This window comes from Aptenodytes patagonicus, chromosome 2, assembly GCF_965638725.1.
Source record: "Aptenodytes patagonicus chromosome 2, bAptPat1.pri.cur, whole genome shotgun sequence".
Classification (NCBI taxonomy): Eukaryota; Metazoa; Chordata; class Aves; order Sphenisciformes; family Spheniscidae; genus Aptenodytes; species Aptenodytes patagonicus.
In genome coordinates, this window is record NC_134950.1 from 147,692,483 (window position 1) to 147,707,654 (window position 15,172).

Below are 15,172 nucleotides of genomic sequence, written 5' to 3' on the forward strand. Positions count from 1 at the left end.
AGACAGTACCATGCTTTAGCTACGAATCAGTAGAGCAGGGTGGCAGGAAAGAATGGGCTCTTCGTTCGCACAGCAATTTAACTGCATTGTATTTTTAACTGCAAAGAAGCTCCAGGAATGAATTTGTCTCAAAAGGCTCCTGAACATCATGTTAATATTAATTATTCAATTCTCAGCCTCCCAAGAACACTTTCATCTCTAATAGCAGATTTGCAGTCTCTCTTATTGGAAATATTCTCCTGTTTTCCTAAATAAAACAGTCTATCTCAGAAGGAAACATTATTTTTGCTACTGAGTCCAGTGAAATCAGGATTTCAAGCACTGCATTTATACAATAAATACCAATTCCAATATTCAAGCAAATATTCTTTAAAATATGATAATTCATCACTGTATTTTCTTTATAGAAAACATAGTGATCACTATATGTAAATGAGCAAGAGAGAAGAAAAGCTACCACATTCCATTACTTTTATGACATACCTCTGTCTTCTGTAGTTTCTTTCCATACAAAGAGAAGAGAAAGAAAGAAGAATGAGTTATCAGTATGCAGGTATACATGGTCAGTAAAAGAAAAAAAATGTAAAGACAAAAGCAATGCATGCAGAATGAAATTTTTGCTCAAAATATTTCTACAGAAAACACTTCTGAAATAAACATACTCATAAACATACTGAATCAGAATAAACAAGGAAAAGATATTCATACTGATGGCTAAAATAAGTGCTGAGTTGGAGGTGCAGTTCATGATGAGTTTAAGTCTATTCACTGTGAAGCTGCTAGTGAAAAGTGCACTCTTGCCCTCCACCTCCAAAAACCAGTCCCACTGGCTAGATGTGATCTCAGAATGAGCCCTTAACTTTTGGAGTTGTACTCAAAATAGATGTCCAGATTTTCAGATACTGCCAGAAGCTGAGGGTGATATACGAAGACAGCATAACCTACCTTTTTACTACCCTAGTCTTCATACTTTTTTCCAAATGCTTCTTTCGTTACATGTTTCTGAGCTGCCCTCAGCCTACCTCAGTCTAGCAAACCAGCAGGGGATGAGCCAGTTTGTTACGCCAAACCGCTGGGGCCGTGTTCCAGCTACAGCACTGCCTGCAGCTGAACCTGCCCTGCCCTTCAACCACACCAAGGACCCGTGGAGGAAGGACTTCAGGAGCCAGTCTCACCCAAACACAGGTGACAAAGTAAGTACCTTGAATCTTTTTTTAATACCTGCAAAAAACCTAAACCCCCCTGGTTTTAGAAAAAAATCACAAAAGGAGAAAAATTGAAAAAGAGCAGTCAGGCTAAAATAATCCATTTTGCCTTTCAGTGAGTGGAACACTGACAGCTCTACACCAGGAGAGAACTTGCACCTTATTTGCAAATTACAGCTCTCTCTCTTGCCGAAAAACGCGCCTGAATTAATTTCAGGTTAAGCTGACAATATAAACATCTGTTTAAGGAAGCCTATGGTTAAATGCTTTACTGACTATCTGAAGGCTAATCTTGCTAAATTTACGTCATCATTAGGAAAGATTTATAATCGAATCAGACTATATTCTTGTATTTCCTTTGTCAGATACAGTAAAATAATAATCTGATCATCTACAAAAAAAGAAAAGAAATAACTAAATAAGAATCAATTTCAAACCTGGATCAAGCTCTCCAAAACCACACACACATGCAAGAATTGCTTGAAAAATGCTAATACTATAAAAATGTCACTGTATAAATATAATCCAATTTGGATTTTTTAGATTATGTTTGAATTGTTCTTTTCATAACATAATCAGCTATCAGATGAAATAAACATTTTTAACTCTATTAAGAAGAACACAATTTACTTACTTGTAACCCCAACCAGTTATTCCTAAAACGAGAGCCAACACTAAAATGGTGCCAGCGATAGCCCCTATTATTATATTTGTGCTAACAACACCTGGAAACACAAGAAAGGGGAAAAATGTACAGGGTTTTAGGAGAAAAATATACAAAAACAGTAAATGCACTGTCTTTCAAAAACCTGCTTGGACAACTTGCACTAGGCTGATTAATTGTAACCAGTGATATAATCTTGAAGTATAGCATGGACATAGAAAGATCATTTGTAAATCAAGCTTTAACCTCTGTGTCCGTTTCCCTTAACTGAACACTTGCTACATGGGAAAGTTGTGCCAGGTATGCCAATATAATGTTATCAATATTAAACTGCTGTAGCTTACATCCTTATAACCTGCCTGGCAAATACATGCTTACATTGGAATAAAAGTGACTTTTTTGTTTGTTTTTGCTCAAATCCCTTCCACAGCTGAATAAACTAAGCAAAAGACATTCTGGAAGATGGTAAAACTGTCCCCCCACAAGGATTGGAAGGCCAACGAGGCAGATATCCTGCTGGGAGTCTGTTATAGACCACCCAACCAGGATGAAGGGGCGGATGAAGCGTTCTATAAGCGGCTGTCAGAAGTCTCTCAATCGCCAGCCCTTGTTCTTGTGGGGGACTTCAACTTCCCGGACGTCTGCTGGAAATACAACACGGCAGAGAGGAAGCAGTCTAGGAGGTTCCTGGAGTGTGTGGAAGACAACTTCCTGACACAGCTGGTAAGTGAGCCTACCAGGGGAGGTGCCTCGCTCGACCTGCTGTTTACTAACAGAGAAGGACTGGTGGGAGATGTGGTGGTCGGAGGCCGTCTTGGGCTTAGCGACCATGAAATGATAGAATTCTCCATTCTTGGTGAAGTAAGGAGGGGGGGCAGCAAAACCACAACCATGGACTTCCGGAGGGTGGACTTTGGCCTGTTCAGGACGTTGGTTGAGAGAGTCCCTTGGGAGACGGTCCTGAAGGGCAAAGGGGTCCAGGAAGGCTGGACTATCTTCAAGAAGGAAGTCTTAAAGGCGCAGGAGCAGGCTGTCCCCGTACGCCGTTAAGAAGAATGGGCGGGGAAGACGACCGGCCTGGCTGAACGGGGAGCTCTTGCTGGGACTCAGGAAAAAAAGGAGAGTTTACCGCTTGTGGAAGAAGGGGCAGGCGACTCAAGAAGAGTACAGGGATCTCGTTAGGTCGTGCAGAGAAGAAATGAGAAAGGCAAAAGCCCAGCTAGAACGCAATCTGGCTGCTGTCATTAAAGACAACAAAAAAAGTTTTTACAAATATATTAATGACAAGAAGAGAGCCAAGGAGAATCTCCATCCCATATTGGATGCAAGGGGGAACATTGTCACTGAGGATGAGGAAAAGGCTGAGGTACTCAATGCCTTCTTTGCCTCAGTCTTTAACAGGCAGACCAGTTATCCTCAGGGTACTCGGCCCCCCGAGCTGGAAGACGGGGACGGCGAGCAGGATGAACCCCCCGTAATCCAGGAGGAAGCAGTCAATGACCTGCTATGCCACCTGGACACTCACAAGTCTATGGGGCCGGATGGGATCCACCCGAGAGTGCTGAGGGAGCTGGCGGAGGTGCTCGCCAAGCCGCTCTCCATCATTTATCAGCAGTCCTGGTTAACGGGGGAGGTCCCGGATGACTGGAGGCTTGCCAATGTGACGCCCATCCACAAGAAGGGCCGGAAGGAGGATCCGGGGAACTACAGGCCTGTCAGCCTGACCTCGGTGCCGGGGAAGATTATGGAGCGGTTCATCTTGAGGGCGCTCACAAGGCATGAGCGGGACAACCAGGGGATCCGGCCTAGCCAGCATGGATTCATTAGAGGCAGGTCCTGCTTGACCAACCTGATCTCCTTCTATGACCAGGTGACCCGCCTAGTGGATGAGGGAAAGGCTGTGGATGTGGTCTACCTGGACTTCAGCAAGGCCTTTGACACTGTCTCCCACAGCATTCTCCTCGAGAAGCTGGCGGCTCACGGCTTAGACAGGTGGACTCTGCGCTGGGTCAAAAACTGGCTGGATGGCCGGGCCCAGAGAGTTGTGGTGAATGGAGTTACATCCAGTTGGCGGCCGGTCACGAGCGGTGTTCCCCAGGGCTCAGTACTGGGGCCGGTCTTGTTTAATATCTTTATTGATGATCTGGATGAGGGGATTGAGTGCACCCTCAGTAAGTTTGCAGACGACACCAAGTTGGGTGGGAGTGTTGATCTGCTCGAGGGTAGGAAGGCTCTGCAGAGGGACCTGGACAGGCTGGATCGATGGGCCCAGGCCAACTGTATGAGGTTCAACAAGGACAAGTGCCGGGTCCTGCACTTCGGCCACAACAACCCCATGCAGCGCTACAGGCTTGGGGAAGAGTGGCTGGAAACCTGCCTGGAAGAAAAGGACCTGGGGGTGTTGGTCGACAGCCGGCTGAACATGAGCCGGCAGTGTGCCCAGGTGGCCAAGAAGGCCAATGGCATCCTGGCCTGTATCAGAAATAGTGTGGCCAGCAGGAGTAGGGATGTGATTGTCCCCCTGTACTCGGCCCTGGTGAGGCCGCACCTTGAATACTGTGTTCAGTTTTGGGCCCCTCACTACAAGAAGGACGTTGAGGTGCTGGAGCGTGTCCAGAGAAGGGCAACGAGGCTGGTGAGGGGTCTGGAGAACAAGTCTGATGAGGAGTGGCTGAGGGAACTGGGGTTGTTTAGCCTGGAGAAAAGGAGGCTGAGGGGAGACCTCATCGCTCTCTACAACTACCTGAAAGGAGGTTGTAGCGAGGTGGGTGTTGGTCTCTTCTCCAAAGTAACAAGCGATAGGACGAGAGGAAATGGCCTCAAGTTGCGGCAGGGGAGGTTTAGATTGGATGTAAGGAAAAATTTCTTTACTGAAAGAGTGGTGAAACATTGGAACAGGCTGCCCAGGGAAGTGGTGGAGTCCCCATCCCTGGAGGTATTTAAAAGACGTGTAGATGAGGCGCTTAGGGACATGGTTTAGTGGGCATGGTGGTGTTGGGTTGACGGTTGGACTCGATGATCTTAGAGGTCTTTTCCAACCTCAATGATTCTATGATTCTATGATTCTATGATTTATAATGAAAAAGATTTACACCCTCACTTTTTCACGATATATCTTTCTCTTGTATGCAAGCCAGAAGATGAATAAAACTTTCACTAAAAAAATGTAAAAGCCTAAAATTTGTGCGCCAACATTCTGCATACTGGCCATGTAATAAAAAATTGACTCTACAAATAAAAACCAATCATGTAAGCAACATTACCTTTCCATCTAGATATGAAAAGTCCCAGTAACTTTTTACTTGTCTTAATCTATCAATATACTTAATAAGGCCACTCAGATGACTGGGAGAAGCAAGGTACAACTGGACACACTGGTACCAGTCCCGAGAGTTGTACTGAGTGCTTGTGAGCAGCACCGCTCGCATCCAGCCCCAGGTCTGAGACCTCATTCACAGACACAGGGAGGAAGGGAAGGGAAGGGAATAAGGCTCCTCATGGTGCCTAATGTTGTATGCTAACTGAAAGAGTAGGAGATCCAGTTTTGCTTAATGAACCTTCCTCAAATCCAAGCTTTTCCAGTTATTGGTAAAAATTATAACAACGTACCTTTATTGATGGCATCTTTATCAAAAAATATATCATCTTTGATGCGAAAACTGCAGTCATCTCCTCCCCAGAATCGGTCACAGACACACTTTATTTCATTGCTACAAACCTGCAGCCAAAAGTGCAGCTCAGAATAAAATCATAAAATTAACCTATTCCCATAATTAATAACTACAGTATAAGTACAGTCATATAGCACTGATTTTGACTGCCTGCAAAATTTTGCAAAATGTTTTTAATATACAGCATTTTTTAATTTATATGTTAGGTATAAATGTATTAAATGTATTCTTATACTTTATATATAAATGTATGTAATATGTATTAATTACCTTAATATATTTTAATGTAATATATATTTAATAGAGCCATTTATAATTGCTTTGGGAGACTCTGAACCTCAAAGATTTTATTTTTTCAAAATATGATGAAATGGTTAATTTCAGATTAAAAAGGGAGTTTTAATGCAGTGTAAAAGACAAAAGATGTTATGAGAGACCAACTCCTTTGATCTCAGCTCAGCCGTAGGGACCTGGACACTGCTTCAAACCGTGTGAGGGACTATGGGACTCGCCAGGGCCACAGCAGAGCCATAGGCAGTGCACCGAGCGGAGAAGCTGTCACTAGCCAAGAGCCAGCTCGCTGCCCTCTCCTCTAGAGCAAAGTAACTCTCAGCCAACAAAATCCAACAACTTTATAAACCTTCTTGGCCGACATAATACAGAGGGAATTAAAAAGAGCATCTGGAAGAACAGAGACCCAAGTTTCTCAGTTCTTAAACCTTTATATTCTCCAGTACATTGCCTGAGGAAATATCACGTTAGCAGAAGTGATAGCAAAAGAATTGATTGATAAAATTTTTGCAAAACTAATATGTACTTACTGTGACTCATTGTTTAAGATGCCTTGACTGTGTGCATTATGTTTATTTATGTGCTTCCTCCCCCTTTCCTTTTCAAAAGCTTCTCCAGTTTAAAGACTTCTAGAGTCACGCTGCTGGCTTCCTGAAAGGTCTAGCTAGTACACTACACAACGCCAGATACTCAGCAAAAACAGAAAAAAGGATTAAAGAGTACAAGAACATACACCATGTCCTGAACAAATTTGGCTGTCTGTGGTGCCTGGGCAGGTACTGAAGTTGAAGGCCTCGGTGGGGAGGCAGCGATGCTCAAGGCACACCATGTTCGGCCCACACGGCGTCCCATTCTCCACATAGCCCAGGTCTGTCTCCTCATCGAGCTTCACATGGCCACCACTGCAAGACAACCAAGAGGACCCCGGAGACTTGTGCTGTGATTAGATGGGACTGCTTGAGAAACTGGGCTCTGGGCTGCTGCCTTCATTTCTGTCTGCATTATATGATGCCCAGGACCAGGAAAGAGTAAGTATTGGCTTATTTATCTCACTGGCCCTAACGTGAAACAAACTAAAATGCAGCATACCTACATGAAACAAATGTAATGGTGAAAATTTTCCTGTGTAGGAGCTAGTGTTGGATAAAACATTGAGCTTACTCATGTAGGACTTTGTTTCATCTTACAGTTGTGTGAAGCTATGATAACACACCAGGTCTATAACTGGGATTCAGCTAACATATGGCAACGTATTAAGCTGCCAGTTAGCTTTGGCAGTGCAGGCATATGTCTAAGTATTTTGAGTACATTAAGTACTTCACAAACATTGATTTTACTATTGTAAAATTAAGAGGCCAGAGAAGAGCATTATGTCTCTTCAGGCAAAATTAACTACTACACAGAGGGGACTGCAAAAGCAAACCAGCTGCGCTCCTCACACACAGTCAAGTTCCTGAAGCTTAACAAAGGTTGAGCTAGAATAATGGTTATGTGTTAATAGGAAAAAAAAATTAATGGAAACAGTTGTTCTCCACTTAGGAATGAGAAAGCTGCTTTTCCATGTAAGATGGATATTGATTGTCTGTTCTGTTTTCAGGATTTCCAATTACCTGCAGTTGTAGACTTTTCCAAACTGCAAGATTGACGATGTGATTTCACCATCAAGTTCTCCAAGCCTGGGCACACTGGATATATTGGAGCACAGAAGGTATCCACAAAGCACATCCCTGCATTGAGAGAATAAACAGATACTCACTGAAAAGAAAATTCAGTGAAAATGGATGATCAAAAAAATGTGTTTTTCTTCACTTGCTTTGTAACGTTTGTTATTCCTTGCTTTTCTCCCACTGACAGTAACTCCCGTAAATAATGTCTTGTTTCCCAAGAAAACTATTTTCCTCAGAGCTTAGACTGGGAAAAGAGTATTATCAAAATTATCAAAAATATATTATCAAAAATGCTCTGAGTAATAGCAAGCAGTGAGCTGTCAAGAACAAACCACATCAAATTGGTTTATTATCGTATTAAGATACAGTAACTGGCCCGCAGAGGAGAAGCAGTAGATACTGGCTTTTGGTCCAAGTGCTCCCAAAGCTCAGATGGTGCTCTCTTGACAGAAATCATCTCCTCTCGACACTCCTCTCCCTCCAGAATTTCCTGCACTATGGTCTGCAGAAGAAGGCCAGGAGAAGTCTGTTCTGTACAGAGGCTTTTTGAGCCTCTTCATGCCAGCTAGAGAACTGGATCAGGGATAAAAATCTCATACCAGTTGTTTTCTAAATGGATCAACTTACTGTTTATTGCACTGTATCCAAGAGTCCTTGTCTCTTCCACAGTTCCCTTTCTCAGTCCCTTCAATATTCAGCTTCTCATAGCAGTACCTGTCAGCAGCTGTCACTTCTAAAAACAGAAACAAATCTCTTCTAAGATGATGACGACTTCGAAAAGCCAGGTCCTGGGAAATGGCGATACACAATCAAAGCAAGCAGAGCTTCCCAATCTGTGAACTGCAGTACCAATGGTCTGCAAGTGGCCTGTGAAACTCTGCATGGTGTTCTCAATGAAAAGTTTTATGTTGGCACCACAGGACTGTTTTAAGATTTTGTTCAGATTGACCAGGATTTATTGGTCAAAAATGTCCAGAAGCCACTGAAATAAATCAATAAATATGAGTATAGGCTCCCTAGGTGGTTATTAATGAGAAGTTACCTAAGACTTCAGAATAATCACCAGTAAGTTAACCAACACTAGAGAAAGAGCTGGAAAAGAGGATGGAAAGACAAAATGAGGAGGGAAGAGGGGGAGGGACATATGTCCTGAATATGTTTCTTCCGTAATTTTTCTCAGCTAAGATAATCTTTCAAGCCACATGAACAACAAACAACTTAGAAACAATAGAATTCACTCACTTTCACCCCAGATATATTTACACTGCCGGTCCCTGGTTTTACATCTTCCTCCAAAACAAATACCCTAGAAAGAAAGAAAAGATACAGAAAAAGTTTCAAATAACTTGATTTTCCAAAATATGTATTTGTTTAATATACAGATTTGTCACATGCTTTCTATTGAGGCAACTACTATGTGATTCTACTTTCTGTTCATTTAAATGCTTAGCTCCAAAATATAACTAGCACCCAAAACTCAGGAATGTCAGCAGAACTGTCCCAGGTGACTTCCAAAGACCTTAAACCAAAATCTATAAAAAGGAATCTATAAAAGCAGAAAGAATGTAAAACAAATTGACGTGCTAATTACCTGCTTGTTATCACATGAATATCCATCCATTTTATGGATATTGGGAGAACACTATAGAAAGAGAAAATAACTAATATATCATAAATCAGACAAGCATGGAAGCAAAGCATACAACAAATGTCGTATGGAAAATTATTTCAGTATCATGCCTTTTTTTTCAGTATCAGCAGGTTTAATATAATTTTTATGCACCTTACTATACAAAATGGTAACATCCATAGTGATTGAGAGACTACAGGTGTTTTTTTAATCTCTTGGATAGAAGATATAAAAATCACCTGACTGGAATTTCCTGTGCAGTTCTCTGCAATATCACAATCATTCACTGCTTCTCGGCACAAAACTCCTTTAGGTTCAAACTGAAAAAAAAGGACAGAAAATTATTGTCTTGATTTCTCCATATCTTGCCTTAAATGCAATGCTTTCCTACGAGTTTTAACTAAAATAAAAAATGTGAAGTTTTCATGTGCTGACTGAAGTGGGAAGACTTTCCTTTCCCTGGTGCAGACGTTGCACGGGTCAAGCCACCGGCCATTTACTGGTGCAAGTGGTACCACTGAGGCACCCCCCGCTGAGTGCATCGAGTGTGGGGCCGAGCAGGATAAGTGCTCTCCCGGGACACAGGACCCCTGGCGTTTATCAAATCAATACTGCAGTGGCTTGCACCATTATCTTGACCAGGTCACTGTGCCTTTTTGTGACTATTTTACTCTTCTTTATGAAACAGGGAGAGTGATCCTGATCTTCTTTCTAGGGATGAATAACACTGCAAAGCTCTAGGTATAAACACCATGGTTATTACAATGCTCCATTGTAGAAGAGAAACTATTAATAAATGTACTGAATTCTATATGGTTTGACACCATTTTCTAAGTGACCAGATATTTAACAACGAAAAATGTATCAGTGACCTAACATAGGCATTTTGGTTAAAGACTTCTGTGCTAACTCTCAAGACTTGTAAAAGCAGGAAGACATCCCATTAGTGGCAATTGTTAGTGCAGACCTCTTATTTTCCCTGAAAGGTTTCTTAAGTCTGTGATATTCAGTTCATTTTGCAGCTGTGTGACTTTTTTTCTGGATCTGCATGCGCATACATTTTTTTGGGGACAACTGCTAACTCCACAGCTGGCGTGAACGGACACACGTCAGTGGAAGAGCTAGACTCTGGTACTTTCTCAGCCTTCAGCTTATTTTTTCCCTACCAGTCTCTGGAAAAATGCAGACAGACAGGAATGTTGTCAGAGACACTACAGATGCTGGGATGTACACCCACCATGTTTTGCTTGCAATCCCTCCATCACTCCTGCTTTCAGGCAGGGTATTACAGGAGAAGGTAACCCCAAGTTTGGGAACTGTTATACATGGTCTTTTGAGTTGTCCTGATTAACACCTCCTAGGGACACGTGTTTTGCAAAATTCTGCCTTTCCTTTCATTGGCTCACCTTCGCCACTCTGTATGTAGATAAACCCTTCTCTCGTTTGCAAAAAAAATGTAGGTATGCAGAAGCTTAATTTTTTTCTGAGAGTCTTTAATATGGTGCCTATGTGACTTGGATACTTGAACAAAATTCACCCACACTGGTAATCTGCTAATCGTTGATATTATATTAAAAAAAAGGAATGTGCTTAGGGAAATGTGATCTGTTCCAGCATAATCTGTGCTTTTTCTTTTTTTAACATTAGGATGAGCACGAAGTCAAGAATGTGGTCCACAGTTATTACTAATGCTCTTCCTAAGGAAATGAAACCCTCAAATGCCCACAGATAAAGATAAAAATATCACACAGAGTACACCACGGTTTTAATAACATTAATAATAATTATCATTACTACTAAATGAGTATAAACAACTATTTTAAGTCATATTTAGCTGGGCTCCCTTCCTTACAGCCAAGATCTGGCTAAACCTCCTTTTACTATTTACCGAGGTATCAGGAAGAATACCTTATAGTTTACACAGGGCTTGATTCCCCTTACTCAACAGGATTTCAGTCAGTCCAAACATAAGGAGATACAGGCAGACCTAAGTAAAATGGAAGTCAGGTGTCTTTTAGATGAACGCTTCTGAACAATTCTGTTAGCTGCGGGTTTTTTGGGTTTTTTTTAACTATATCCTTCTCTCGGCCCTCTGTGGTACGATCTTCCCATTCAGTCTCATGGGCAAATCCAGAGCAACATGTAAGGCTTTGGGACCAGCACATGGGTAAGGATGTGCATGTTTAAACAAGGACATCTAATGAAACCTCGTGGAACTTCAACCTGATTCAAACTTGTCTGAAACTGGAAGGCTTTAATTCAGCTCTGCATTTGATCACAATCCCTGCCCCAAGAAGCCCAGGCTAAAAGAAAGAGAATAGCCCCAGACGAACCAGTTTTCAGCCAATTTTAAAAGGCAAGCTTTCAGAAAAGGAAACACAAGGTCTGCAAGGAAAAAGACGTGCTGCGGTGCCTGTAGCCACCTGGATGCATTACTGTCAGGACGCTGCAGTGAAGGTCACTGCCCTTACCCGGCACTTCCGACAGCAAAGCCCGTTGCTGCACTGGGAACCTGCCGTCAGGGTGCAAGTATTGCAGCACTCTCCTCCTTCGCTGGCACACTCCTGGGGAACACACACACTTATAACAGAATACATGGGAAAAGCAGATGAGCCGCAAGCTCTCTTATTACTTCTCATCTTAGCTTGCTACCTGAACAGATTTTTAACCAGGCTTTTAGGCACCTGGAGGCAGAAAAAGAAGCATGCACTGTCAGGTATGAAGCTCCTGCACAGCTGTTTGCTATGCAATATAGGAAATAATTTTCCTAACTTCACAGTTAGGAATCATTAAATACTGACATTTTAGCACTGACCAGAATCATGTTCCCATCTAGGAAAACACTTTCTTTAACATCCTTTAAGGCTTGATTCTGCACAGGTAGCTATTGCTATTACTCTTCAGAATTTATGTGGTGATAAAATAAAAAAGCTGGCCCACATTGTGTTAAACATGATGGAAAAAGGTAAGAAATGATGAATCCCTTGCCATAGGACCTTAACATTGCTTGTCTTCCTCCACTTAATGTCAACAGCAGTGATGGGCAGCACCCACATTGTGTTAAACATGATGGAAAAAGGTAAAAAATAATGAATCCTTTGCCACAGGACCTTAACATTGCCTGTCTTCCTCCACTTAATATCAACGGCAGTGATGAGCAGCACCGTGTCCTGGAGAATCTAGTGGCTAATTTAAAGTACGTTGCACTTACCGCTATTGTCCCACAGTCACACTCTTCTCCGTCTTCCACAAAGCCATTGCCACATTCTGGAGGATCCAGAAGCTGCAGGGCAAAATCAGAAATCAAAGGGCATGTGTCTCCTAAGGGAATCATTGTCATATTTATTCTGTACAACATGGAGTTTTTTAGCTAGCACTCCAAATGCATTAACCAAAACACAGTACCCACAACTCAGGAAGAAGCAGACTAGAAACAACACAAACGAAATGTGAGAGAACGAACAATGCTGTGAATTAATTCATCAATACTGCAGAGTCACATGGAGTCTTCTGTGTGAGACTGCCATTTTTACAGCAGATTCAGTTTGAGCAGAAGCCACAATCAAAACAAAAGGTGTGACAATAAAAGAAAAAATTTAAAACAATATGACATTTTCATTATAATCACAGGGGTTGCAATTGCTGTTGTTCTGAAATTGAAGTGATGAGGGCTGTGTCCCCGGTTGATGCCTGCATAATACCTCCAGAAGGAATAGCCATAAAAAAAATTTGTCCTTTGGGAGCACGTGACTCAGAAATGCAGGGAGAGGGGAGAGGCTGGGTTTCTTTGTCAGTTTTTTTTGCAGTCGGATGCTTTTTCCTTCCCTTTTTCTCTACCACAGTTGGGAACTTTCAGCAGTTTTCCATAAGCATGTGTCACAGACATATCAGAAAGTATAGCTGGTGAGGCTTCCTCCCCTTCCCTTCAGCCTCCCCACTAAACTGTAACTTAAAATGTCTAAATCTGTATATTTGTACTAGTACTTTCCTTTCCTAGAGGCAAAATTCATTCACCATTTTTCACATAGGACCCATGCTATGTTATCTTTTAATGGACGCCTATACTCTGTTCTTTTCAGTTTCATTGCTTCCGTTTTCCTAAAATTTCTAGAGGTAATTCTTCAAGAAGAAATAACATGGGCATAACATTGGGCATAACAAAACATAAGAGTACTTTTACTACATAAACAAGAAGTCATATAAGCGTGTCACCAAGCCTAAAATTTTGCAGATTGTCCTCCGAGTTCTCCAATTAAACTAGGATCGTTCCAGAAACCACTCTGCTCACGAGCCATCTGCACAAGTATATTGCTCATGGTGTACAGTGCATTTTTCTCTGGCTGCTGCCTTTCTGCCAGTAGCCCACAGGATGGAGCATCATCCTGCGTACTTCGCTGTGCCACAAACCAGCCTGAGGCTTGTGGTACAGGCTGACGTGCTATTATTAGATCCCCCTATTGAAATGGAAATTTGACTGCAGCATGAAATGCGTATGTAGAATGTTACATTAAATGTAAGCAAGCAATTATCTTTTAGAACTATTAAAGAGTTGTTAAAAATGTTTGTTTCCATCATATTTTCCCAGACATCTTAACTTCTTCAGTATCTCTAGGTGTGATGCACAATACAGACAAGTAGATGGCAGTTACAGAGCGTCCTGCCTTGAAACATTGGGCCAATTTGCTGCAGTAAATAGGGACAGCTAAATATGAAATGGAAGAAAAAAAATGAAAAGCAAATTGGGTAACTTTTCCCCAAAAGTCATATAACTCATCCATTCATCTGAAAAAAGCATATGCTCAATCTGCTCCAGCAGTCATTGATGTAATTTTCGGGATCACAGCTGATCTTACAGTGGCGCACTGTCAAACACTGCACCTTGTCACATCAGTTTTCCTTTATCTCGTATTTCTTGAAAAGCAAAAGTAAGTTTGTGTTTCACCACCTTTGCTAGGAAACACGTCTTTGACAGCCTTGTGAATTACAGACATCCACTGACAATAACTTTAAACCAACACAAACAACGATACATAAAAGAGTCTAAATCACCCTGGCTTCCACATCTAACTTTCACATTTCCACATGCCATTAGAAAAAATTGTAAATGCTGGCAATCTAAATTGAGATGAGAGTAATTGGATTTTTCCAAGTGACAGATGTGTAAATGAACATAATCGCTACAACAAGCCCAAATAAGACACATTACACTATGGAAACAATTCACTCAGCAAAGAAATAAAACCACCAATATTTCTCTCAACATTTAATGAGATGGGAAAAAGCAAACTTCTAAAATGCAGGTGCATTTTAAAGAATGAAAAATATTACATCTTATTAACGAATTACAGTGCTATCTCTCCACTTTTAATAATACATTCTTCCTTGAAAAGGAGACCTTTGAGAGATAAGCAGACTCAGCTTATCCAGATTTGATGCTTTCTCCTCCCCTCTCTAACATTTATGGAAATTCTGTGATTGTTGGAACATGCACTTTTTCTTAGTCGCTCCAGGAGGAACGCGCATCACTCCAGAATTGACTTTCTCTTTTACATCTGTGACCACCTCAGCTACCAAGTCTTTTTTCCACATTGCACTGTCTTTCTGCCTTAGCCTCTTTCCTTTGCTTGTTGAAAGACAGCCATTAAATAGAAGATAACATTAATTATATATAGAAAAGAGTAAAGATCATTATCCTGATTACTTTACATTTTAACACATGCTTCAGTAAATGGAGCAGGAATATACTGAAACCCTGCTGCAAACCCTCCATTGTAGAAGTGCTTGCATCTTGGCTGGAGTTTCTTAAGCCTTGTTTTGTATTTATCTCCCTTAAATGTCTCAGTTAATCATTTCACACTCTTTGCATCCTTCATGTGAATATACCTGTTTAGCAGGCCAAAATTGAGATAACAGAAGCAAAGAAAAGGCGAATACTATCTCAAGAGATATTCCCCACTTCTGCTTTCCAAGACTCATGCAGCAAGACCTCTGATTTCGTACTTCAGAGGCAAGTTTGGAGGGGATGGGTTAATCATTTAAGTGGG

At 41.6% G+C, this 15,172-nt stretch overlaps 1 protein-coding gene across 9 annotated transcripts in view; it reads right to left on the reverse strand.

The window, feature by feature from the left end:
* ADAM22 (ADAM metallopeptidase domain 22) overlaps window positions 1–15,172 on the reverse strand; it is a 71,685-nt gene that overhangs the window by 28,277 nt on the left and 28,236 nt on the right. For 8 of the 9 annotated variants that reach the window (XM_076331571.1, XM_076331577.1, XM_076331573.1 and 5 more), the window contains exons 13-23: window positions 12,340–12,411; window positions 11,600–11,692; window positions 9,368–9,448; window positions 9,090–9,140; window positions 8,741–8,804; window positions 8,126–8,231; window positions 7,442–7,558; window positions 6,565–6,733; window positions 5,479–5,587; window positions 1,840–1,930; window positions 484–501 (exon numbers count right to left, since the gene is read on the reverse strand). In XM_076331571.1, the coding sequence (XP_076187686.1) occupies window positions 484–501; window positions 1,840–1,930; window positions 5,479–5,587; window positions 6,565–6,733; window positions 7,442–7,558; window positions 8,126–8,231; window positions 8,741–8,804; window positions 9,090–9,140; window positions 9,368–9,448; window positions 11,600–11,692; window positions 12,340–12,411 (971 nt within the window). Of the gene's footprint in view, window positions 1–483; window positions 502–1,835; window positions 1,931–5,478; window positions 5,588–6,564; window positions 6,734–7,441; window positions 7,559–8,125; window positions 8,232–8,740; window positions 8,805–9,089; window positions 9,141–9,367; window positions 9,449–11,599; window positions 11,693–12,339; window positions 12,412–15,172 lie in introns of those variants that run through there. The other variant, XM_076331580.1, reaches the window with a different exon arrangement.